The sequence below is a fragment of the Takifugu flavidus genome, chromosome 6 (assembly GCF_003711565.1).
Source record: "Takifugu flavidus isolate HTHZ2018 chromosome 6, ASM371156v2, whole genome shotgun sequence".
Lineage (NCBI taxonomy): Eukaryota > Metazoa > Chordata > Actinopteri > Tetraodontiformes > Tetraodontidae > Takifugu > Takifugu flavidus.
The window spans coordinates 8223940-8234923 of NC_079525.1; the positions used below are offsets into that span (position 1 = coordinate 8223940).

The window sequence follows — 10984 nt, forward strand, 5'->3', positions numbered from 1 at the left end:
CCAAGACATCATGCTCCACAGCAGCCCCATGTGATGTTTGGAGGCACAAACACTAATTTGGAGGCACAAACACTAATTAGTTTAACACACTTCTTCACTTTCACTATTTGCAAAAGAGAAATGGCTATGTGAAAAATTAATGTGAATAAAATACATTTTGTTTAATATGATTACCTCACAGCCTTTACAGTTAGCATTAGCATGACAGTGTGCTAATGTGTAAATGAGATAAATGTAAAATTCATTAACAAAAAAGATTAATAAGATTTTAATAACACAATCTGAGTGTGTATAAAATATTAACAGTCCTGTGTGTTATTCAGTTCAACTTTATTTGTACAGCAATTGGAACAGTCCAGAGTGTCTGTGAGTAGTAGCTTAGCTATCATAATCACTTTAGCCACAATATTACTGACTAAATTTTGTCACGGAGGAAGGTTTTTATCTTCATACTACAGGAGAGAGGGAGTCTTCCTCCCGTACCTGCTTCTACTGCAGGGGGCTAATTGCTACAGGCCTGGCGAGTTCTACTTGTTCCTATGTTGATTATTATTAGTTCTGATATGATTACTTCATAGTGTCCAAGGATAAACTATTCCTTCTCACCTCCAAAAGGGGAGGGTGGCCAAGAAAACACACTTGTTAAAGGTCTGCAAGTTGGAAACCTGACGGGAAGCCTGACTCTGAACATGCTAACCAGTTACAAGATCTGGTTTAAAGAATATGACTTAAAAGAACATCTTACTGGAACTGCGTCTGAACCCTGCTGACAGGAGCGTCTGCATTTTAGGTAGTGGATGGTGACATAAGTCATCATGTAACTCCTCATGTCCGTGTTTCATTAGCATGCTATCCTTCTCCCTTTTTATACACATGTTTTTTTTATATACATGTATTGATGTAATTGTAATCTATTTACAGCTTAGGCTCGTTCTTGTGCAGTAAATCAGGGGTGCTCATTACGTCGATCGCGATCTACCGGTCGATCGCGGCGTGACATTAAAAAGTATCAGCCTATCATTCATCTCGTCTGTGTAGATTCTCAATCATCCAGGTCATTGTATCCAAGGTAGTTTTCTCTGTCAACTGGACTGGGTTTCTTCTCTTGAAGACGTTTCGCCTTCTATCCAGAAGGCTTCTTCAGTTCTGAAATCGCTGGGGACAAATGGTCCACAGGGGCTATATATTTTCAAGCTCTCTCCCCAGCGATTTCAGAACTGAAGAAGCCTTCTGGATAGAAGGCGAAACGTCTTCAAGAGAAGAAACCCAGTCCAGTTGACAGAGAAAACTACCTTGGATCATTCAGCTCGTCACTTGATTGATATACAGGGCAGCCAGTTAGATGACAACTGAATTTGACATTCAGGTGACCAATCAAGTGCAAACAATGGCGCTAAGTGCAGCAGAATTTACGATGTCAGCCTATCAGCAGTCCCGTTACAACCAGTCAGATAACAACTGAATTTTGACCTTTAGGTCACCGCTCATGCGCAAACAACGGCGCTAAGCGCTATGCTATTCAGCGAATTACCTCTGATTTTAAGCCATCGCTAAAGCTTATGGTCATCAAAATGAATGAGGGAGCGGGACCAAGTAAGAAGACAAAAACATATAACTTTCATACGGAATGGGAGGTGGACTTTTTTTCACGATGTCATTTTCGAAGTGCGTTGAAGATTATTAAGTACATGAAGATTATTAAGTCCAAATACTGTTCCACCATGATGGCTGTCAGCAGATACTGTCCGGACTATGCATCCCTGGCTGATTCAATTCAGTGCAAGTCATCAAAGTAAACTCAGGCAATTACAAAATGATGTTAATAGTTAATTATTATGTGTGTTTTGCAATATCGGCTCATTCGGTTATGCAAGGTACATCAACAAACATTGTATACACAGAGAATCCTCAATACATTTGAAAATAATTAGATGTTTTGCATTTTTGTGGTGGGTAGATCATTGGTCATTTTGTAAGTAGCTCGCATGCTGAAAAAATGTGAGCACCCCTGGTGTAAATTAACTCCTGTAGATGGACAGAGTATGATGTGGCAAAATTCAAACATGTTCACAATTGAGTAAAAGTGAAAATCACTTTGAAATTATGTTAAATCTGACAGAATGTTTGTATGAAACCTATATTACGATTCTGTAATGTTTAAGGAAACTTAACTTTCATCTCAACTAAGGCCCTAATACAGCATATATATGATTGTAAAATGTATAGTGTAAAGCAGGCATGTCCAAAGTCCGGCCCGGGGGCCAATCACGGCCCGCGTTAAGATTTCATACGGCCCGCAACTTCAGTCTTACAATGTATTATTTATGGCCCGCTGGCACTAACAGAATAAATAAATCACTAAAATGTAATTCCTCCTTTCTTGTAGATCTTGTAAAAGACAAGAGCAAAATTTACTTGTTTTAAACTTGAATGATAACAGACAACTTTGCATTACATTTATCAAACTCATGGAAATTTAAGGTATTCCATACAGTTCAGTGTTCAATGTTATCTGACTCTCCGGATATGAATTAAAGGCAGAATTGTGTTTTTAGAGTTGTTCACGTCTGCCTGAGTGGCTTATATTTGGTTACACTGCCATTTGAAAAATAAAGAGAATTGTGACAATGAAAATTGCTTTATAATAGTGTACATTTGCATGTAACTTTTCTGATTAAAAAAACATCAGAAGGATCTACTGGCCCCCGGGCATCTTCACGTTATCAAATCTGGCCCTCTTTGCAAAAAGTTTGGACACCCCTGGTGTAAAGGGACAATGAGAACTCTTCCTTAACAAGTAGCCTGTCAAATATGGTCGGTCATCCTAAACTGTCCTGGTGGACCAAGGTTCTGACCCGTACTCTCAGGCCTCTTTATGTGGTGTCCTGAAGTCGATTAGCCTAACTTTCTCTGTTCAGCAAAGCTCAGAACAGACTTGCACCTGACATTGTACCAAGGATTCCTCATAACTGGTCCTGGCTCTGCAAAAATGAACTGTTGCTTTGATGTCATGTCTCCTGATTAATCAGTAAACTTTACTTCAACACAAGTCACCCAAGTCTCCAGGGTGTCAGTTCCACAACCTATGTCTTGTGTCTTCTGTGTCTTGTCCACCTGGGTCTTTCCTGGATTCTTTCCAGACTCGCATTATATCATCCAGTTAAATGTAATATACACATTTAGCATCATCTGGCCAACGAAGAACATGTGTTGTCTGAATGCTGTTTATATTAGCTCTAAGATCGGTTATTTTATAAATGCTGATAGAAACACAGTACCGGCCGCCAAAGGGTATTTAAACATACTCCCATTTGCGATAAAAGCTAGTGTTAAAACAGTCATGAAGATGCGCGCGCGTGTCCACGCGATCTGTCTGCTCATGTGTTTGTCTGCAGCGAGCATTGACCATATAAGGAGCGACAGTGCCATAAAAGGAAACACAGTTCTCTATATGGAGGAAAGTAGTTCCTGAAATAACGATTTAATTGGTGTTTTTTAGTATCGGGGCGAAGTGCCTAAATACAACTCATTCTTATTCTTATTAAGAAGATATGTCCGTATTTTGTGATTGATTGTGTTTTCACACCAAGAAGCTTGGATGAAATTTGTGCGAACTATATTATTTAGCGAACGAATCCACGCGGATGCTGCGTGTCATTTCCTTATGTGGAGCAAAGTGTTCATGGGGGGGCGGGTTTTGCTGGACCCTGTTCAAAAACACAACTTTAGAACTTAGCTGAGGTTTTTATGGAACTGGCTCATATTTAATGGAGGGTTTGTTTCTCGGTGGTTCTTCTGGTGCGGTCTGGTCGCTCTGCTTCAGCTCTCGGGCACTGACGAGGGAAGAGATGGACAGATAGCTTTACTTGTTGCTAAAGTTGTTGCTAACTACCGCTGAACTGTGGTCGTTAGCCATTTAGCTTTTTAGTCGAGCAGCTAGCCGAGCTGCGAGGTGGCTGCCCGGGATCCTGAAGCCCCAGAGTGCTGTTGAGGTTTGCACCGATAGCTTTGGATCGCCGGGAGCAGGAAGTAATCAGGCCCAGGCCAGGGGATCCGGTTGTAAATGCTGGCGGGGGTCGGCCCGGACATGGGCACTAGAAGCGCAGGCGGGCGAGCGGGTAACCGAGTAAACACGATTCCCCCGGGACCCCCGACAGCCTCCGAGACACACGGCCAGTTCGACGACAGGGAGTACAATGCAGAGATGGTTTACAGCGGATCCGACCAGGACTCCGATAGCGGGGATGATGAAGATACGGTCGCCACAGGCGGAGACAGGAGAGGTGTGAAACGGGAGAGAAGTGAGAGGGAGGTCGGGAACCAGTCAGCACCCACGTCCGGGGGGCTGAGTGGGGGTTACTCAGGGGTTCCAGGGGCCAAACCCGGCAAGAAAACCAGAGGAAGAGTAAAAATCAAGATGGAATTCATAGACAACAAACTGAGGCGCTACACGACCTTCAGCAAGAGGAAGACTGGGATCATGAAGAAAGTGAGTATTGGTGACCCCAGAACACCTGTGAGCACGATGCTTCGGCCCTGAATCCAAGAGAGCACCTCCAAAATCTCCAAAGAACATAAACCACTGAAGTTTCAATTCTCTAAACAATTGTCTTGACAAAAATAAATGGCCTTAGAATGATATCATAGTTAGTGTCTATTTACTGGTGTTGCTCACCTTGTTTTATTCTCAGATAAGAAACTTCTGAAGTGATGAATTATACCTGCTTGGATATGTGTGTGGATGTCACATATGACACTTCTTTCCACCTCTTTTCAGGCCTATGAGCTGTCCACCTTGACTGGTACCCAGGTTCTTCTGCTGGTTGCCAGTGAGACAGGTCATGTTTACACATTTGCAACCAGGAAGTTGCAGCCTATGATCACCTCGGAGACTGGCAAAGCTCTGATCCAGACCTGCCTGAACTCCCCAGACTCCCCTCCGCGTTCAGACCCTTCCTCAGATCAGAGGATGAGTGCCACGGGCTTTGAGGAGACTGACCTCACCTATCAGGTTTCAGAATCTGATGGCTGTGCTGAGGCTGCCAAGGTAACGCACCAGCCGGAGTAATTTAAAGAGTGTTTATTTCCAGTTATATGACAAAGCTGCCAGTTTACATTTCCAGTAGGGATGTTTGATACTGTCTGTAGGGGGCTGAGAAGCAGAGGATTCTCGATTTAAGACCAGGTGTGCACAAAATTTGGGAGGTGTTGTAGCAGGGGGTGGTGCCAGGACAGCTTTGGAGCCAGTGTACTCTTGAGCAAGTTACCAAACCTCCAAAAACCAAACATAGGTGTTTTAGCAGGTGACTACTAGTAAACAAACTAGACTTTTCACTTGGTGTTTTTAAATAAAGCGATAACTGTTCACGTGTGCGATCAATATGTTTATTTAAATACCATCTTTATTGACTGTACATTTGTGTACTCTTGAGGATCAAAAACACATTCTTTAGCCTTTTATTTATTTATTTTTTTAACTTTTTTGTCTCAAACTGACTTGAGATTAAACATGACATCCAGAGGTCATTCAAGACTGGCCAGAGTTCAAAGTTCAATTGGGACAAACCGAAACAACTTCAGACAGAAATATTGGACCCAACTTAACTCAATGTCACTGTAATGGAATTAAATGGAACAAATATATAAGAACTACTTTTACACCAATGACATGTCAGATTAAATGTGGGTTTTTTTCAGGTCTTTGTGGTGTTGCTAGCAAACAAACATGTCTTTACAGTGAAAGTCTGAACACGTTTAAACAAACCATCTGCTCTCTGTGGACAAGGGCTTCTGGGACAGTTTCTAAATGACAGAGACCTCAGTGACAGGATCGGTCAATTGAGAAATTACAGCTGATAAAACTTTTGGCTGATCCAATGTAGCCTATCAGACCGGTGCAAAGCCTCAAAGGAATGACTGTTCATTCCATCTCTTGGAACTTTAATTTTGCAGAGTGTGTTGTGGTGATGGGAGTAGCCGTGTTTGTGTAGGCAGAATGCTACATCGATATGAATAGGACGCAAGGCCAGGATTTGTTTTGGTGTCGCACTACGGCACCACCATCTTCTGGTGAACAGCATTACTCCACAGAAGTCTTTGCTTCTATTACGAGTACAGATCCGTTTAAATAAGGCTGGTATCGGTATTGCTCGGCCCTAGTTTCCAGTCCATGTTGGTGTCTCTGGTTGGTAGCGCTGTGACATCTGTGCGTCGGAGTAAGTGAACACGGTGAATCGTTGCTGATGTAAGGGACACTGAAGAGAGTGTTCAGGAACACATTCTCAATCGTCCTGCCTGTTTCTACAGGACCTGATGAAGCCATCATTCACCATGTCCAGCCTGCCTGGGACCACACAGTCCACACCCTCTTCCTCTTCATCCTCCTCGTCCACCATGTCTGTGCAGGTGCAGAGTAGCGCCCCCTCTTGGCAGCCCTGTTCCACCACCAATGGGACAGTGTTAAAGACATCAGGTGGTGTTGTACTTCCTGGAGGCTTTACCTTGATGTCAGGTAGGGGAGTAAAGTTGATGTTCTGGGTTCTTTGATGTATGTTAGAACCAGGTCTCATTCCCGTTGCCCTCACATCCGCAATCGGCTGTCTGCACTCCTTTATTTCCTGCTCACCATCCATCTTCACTTTATGCAGCTATTCGGCAAGTCACATGTTTCTGGCCTTGCTCCTTCCTCACCTCTCCACAGGTGCATCACTGCCTCCGGTTACACACACCATCCCCCTCAGCCAGTTGCAGGGTCAGCCTGTGGCCCTCCAGGGCCCTGTGGCACCTGGAGCCACTACCACGCTGCATGCTTCAGCCACACAGCCGACCACACTGCTGCGCCTCCCAGCCACCGTGTCACTGGCAGGTCAGCACACGACCAAGCCCACAAGAGACAGATGACTGCTGACACTAAAACTGAACTAAAACTGAACAATCATGGTGTGAAACTGTACATCTAGTCTCCAAGTTAACTGTCTTCCTGCCTGTATTCTGACAGCTAAAGTGTACCTAACCCCCTGAAGTGGTGCAGTATGCCTGAAATGCACATTTACAAGACACACTGATTCAGGATGGAAATATGAGACCGAAAATACTTTTGACTGAAACGTCCAAATTAATTTAAATCAGGTGGAGATGCACAGACTCTATTCTGGCAAATTGCTCTGGATCCAGTGACACACACTTATATGACATACTGGTCTGTGCCCTTCTGAGGGAGGAGCTCGATGCACAGCAGTTCTCTTAACATGATGATGCTAACTGATACCTCCATTTGGTGCCTTTTCACTTGTCTTCTCTTTGTTTTATGTGGGTTTCTGCTTGTTTAGATGAGATTTTTCTTCTTCTCATGTTGATGCTGATCCAGCCATCATTCAAGAGCCTATGCGCTTCATCTGTTTCCAAATCCAACTAATCTCAACTTGTTACAAATTTTCTTACTGACTGACTCTCTGCTCTTGATTAGTCTGGCTTACTAACCCAACCTGTGTGTCTTCCAGGAGGTGGAGTTCCTCAGCAGCTTCAGACGTTCCAGGTGCAGTCCAGCACCCAGCAGACTTCCACCAGTCAGACCAGTTCAGACATCCACAATCCTGCCTCCTCTGCTGGTGAGACACTTTCCCACTGCAGGAATTCCTCTCAGCCTTTCTAAGAGCTCTGAATGATTTTGGTCTTAAGAACACTTTTGGATGTCTCAAATTCTGCAGGAGGAGCAACTACTAATGTAGATCCCAGTTATGAGGCAACACCCACCATTTTAAAAGGCTATGATAAAGATTACGTTTCCACTCTTTTACTGTTCTCTCTGCCTACATTCACTGTTCTTTGGCTCTTCCCTCCATCTCTGCAGCCAGTCTTCCTTCCTCCATTGTTTCCTCCTCTTCTTCCTCATCCTCGTCCACAGTTACGGGCCACATGATGTATCCTGGGGGACACACGGTCATGTATGCCACTCCAACACCGTCACTGGGAGATGGCAGCCTCACCGTCCTCAACACTTTCCCCGCTTCCGGCCACGCCCAGTCACATGATCCCGGTTTGGCCTGTTTGTGTGTACATCAGTTGTGCCGATGAGTATGCGGCTATTCACATTTGTTTCCTGTCACCCAGGCTCCCTACCACAGGTCTTTCTCACCTCTCTCCCTCCTGTTGCTGCTCAGATTCCCATGTCTGCAGTCCAGCTGCACCCGGTAATTAAATAGTGCTGCTGCTGCTACTACTACTACTGTAGCTACTGCTACTGTTACTACTAATACTACTACTGTTACTGCTAACAGTTCCGTGTGTCCCTCAGATGGTGATCAGTCAGCAGAGCAGCACCAGCAGCAGCAGCAGCAACCTGACGGAGCTGCAGGTTGTCAGTCTGGACGTCCACCAATCCAAAGAAGACTGATGGTCACACACAGACATGGAGCTGGGCTTTCTCTGCTGTCACCACGCTTTTTCAAACCTTACTTCCCAATATCAGTTAGTCAGTTAGTTGTGAAGATGTGCTGACTTCCTGTTTCCTGTGTATTATGTCTTGACAAACACAAAGACAACACCACTTATAATAAAATAAAATGGGACAGACTGTTTGTTGCAGGAAGTCCAGCTAATGATGGCAGTCTGACCAGGTACCACACACACTCATCTGTGTGTTTTTATTTGTCCTATGAATGTATTTTTTTAATTCAAATGAGAACAAAGTGCCAAAATCCCTGAGAAGCCCAAACATTCCATAATAGAACCGTAGTCTCTTTGTCCTTCCTTAGGGTTCTGAAGATCACCCTATAGCCAGAAGAGAGGCCAGGCAGGTTATGACGTCAGATGGTTATTACTGTTCGTTCATAAATCCTCACGCAGTCACATTTTGTCATCAGTGGATGTGACTTTCATCGTAACAAAAACAAGTTTTGAGGCATTTCTGACAAACAATTAACCCTGATATTTATCTAAGCATTTTATGAACTTCTGTTTTGTCTTGGGATGTAAATTGACTGGTGTATTTTAGGGGCATGTGTACTGAAAAAGATTTATATTTGTTTTTCATGTACGTACTTCTGTTTTGGAAGAACCGTGACACATCAGATATTGTTTGTCAGATTTTTTTTCTTTAAGTCAAAATCATCAATAATCTCAATTTTAAAAAAAATACTCAGAAAACGTGTATTTGTAGAACTAAACCAGATCAACTCGGTTGCTTTAGTCAGATTTCTGGTAATGCTGGGTCCACAGTTACTGGATCCTGTCTGCAGGGAAAATTTTAGTTCAGATCAGATATTCTTGCCTAAATGGCGTCACAACCTCGTCATTAACTCATTGATCTATGAAGAAATCTGGAAACGTCAAGTGCCCCCGAGGTTGAAGAGTAAACCCTGCTGGGTGGTACTACAAATATGGCGTCGGTCACCTGCTTCCACTGGGCCCCAAAAGAGATTTTCTTAGGCTGAAATGGTGAAAGAGATGACTAGAACTCAGCCAATAAATGGTTTGTATCTAGATAAACTAACTGGTAAGGACTTCTAACTACTCTTACTTAAATCATTAGGCTGCCTTCTCCAACTTATGTTTTAATCTGAGTCAACATTGGGGACGCGCATCAAAGGAACGGTACCTAGCCTGGCTGCACGTTCATGTGTGACCCACAATTAGATTAACTGCAAGTTAGTTTAGTGCAGTTAGAAGCTTAATTCGTAACATCTAATTCTCTCAGAATCAGAATCAGGGTACTTTATTGATCCCTTTAGGGGGTGTCCATTAGGGAAATTAGCATCTCCCCAAAGAAACGTACAGCACTGTTTAAAATATTAATAAAAATAAAAATAGAATAAGAAATAAAATAGAATAAATTAAAAATAGAATATAAATATAAAACTATAGAAATGTAAATAAATGAACTGAATGAATGGATGTCCCAGTATTATGTTATTGCAGTGTTGTTCCAGTCCTTTTGTTGGCCCTCCTCCCCCCCAGTGAGGAGATGAACAGTCTGATGGCTCGGGGGATGAATGAGTTCCCCAGTCTGTTTGTCCTGTACTTGGGGAGGCGCAGCCTCTGGCTGATCAGGCTTCTCTGGCTGTGGATGACAGTGTGCAGAGGGTGGCGGACATTGTCCATGATGCTCCGCAGCTTGTCTATAGTTCTCCTCTCTGCAACTGTCACCAGAGGTTTCAGCTTCATCCCAACCACCGAGCTGGCCCGCCTGATCAGCTTCTCCAGCCTGGAGAGGTCTGCTTTTGTCACACTCCCCCCCCAGCACACCACAGCGTAGGACAGGACGCTGGCGACCACAGACTGGTAGAACATCCAGAGGAGTTTCCTGCAGATGTTGAAGGATCTGAGTCTCCTCAGGAAGTACATCCTGCTCTGGGTCTTCTTGTACAGTTGCCTCGTGTTGCTTGTCCAGTCCAGCCTGTTGTCCAGCCACAGCCCAAGATATTTGTAGGTCTGCACGCCCTCCACCTCCTCCGTTCCTATCTGAACTGGTCCAGGTCTCGGTCGGTCCCTCCCAAAGTCAATGACCAGTTCTTTAGTTTTGGAGGTGTTGACCTGCAGGCCGTTGTTGTGGCACCAGGCAACAAAGTCCCTCACCAGGCACCGGTACTCCTCCTCTTGGTCGTCTCTGATACATCCAACGATGGCTGTGTCATCAGCAAACTTCTGAATGTGACACATTTCAGAGTTGTAACAGAAGTCCGAGGTGTACAGAGTGAAGAGGATGGGGGACAGCACAGTCCCCTGTGGAGCACCGATGCTACTGACCACAGTGTCAGACGTGATGTCCTTCATCCTGACGAACTGCGGCCTGTCGGTGAGGTAGCTGGAGATCCAAGCAACCAGGCAGGGGTCCACTCGCATCTGTAGAAGCTTGTCCTGTAGGACAAGGGGCTGGATCGTGTTGAAGGCACTCGAGAAATCCAAAAAGAGGATTCTCGCTGTGCCACTCCCCTTGTCCAGATGCGAGTGGACTCGGTGCAGCAGGTAGATGATGGCGTCCTCTACA

The 10984-nt window shown here is 44.3% G+C and overlaps 1 protein-coding gene across 4 annotated transcripts; it reads left to right on the forward strand.

Moving 5' to 3' along the window:
- The first annotated feature begins 3589 nt into the window (after window positions 1-3589).
- LOC130527454 (serum response factor-like) lies at window positions 3590-8627 on the forward strand. 4 transcript variants are annotated; one of them, XM_057036011.1, is made up of 8 exons: window positions 3646-4489; window positions 4778-5047; window positions 6307-6511; window positions 6701-6865; window positions 7500-7607; window positions 7904-8035; window positions 8110-8189; window positions 8294-8627. In XM_057036011.1, the coding sequence occupies exons 1-8, from the start codon at window positions 4064-4066 to the stop codon at window positions 8390-8392; spliced, it is 1485 nt and encodes a 494-aa protein (XP_056891991.1). In that variant the 5' UTR covers window positions 3646-4063; the 3' UTR covers window positions 8393-8627. The 4 variants fall into 4 exon arrangements, with proteins under 4 accessions (XP_056891993.1, XP_056891991.1, XP_056891992.1 ...); XM_057036010.1 differs by having other exon boundaries at window positions 3650-4489; window positions 7850-8035; XM_057036013.1 differs by lacking the exon at window positions 6701-6865 and having other exon boundaries at window positions 3590-4489.
- The last annotated feature ends 2357 nt before the right edge of the window (window positions 8628-10984 follow it).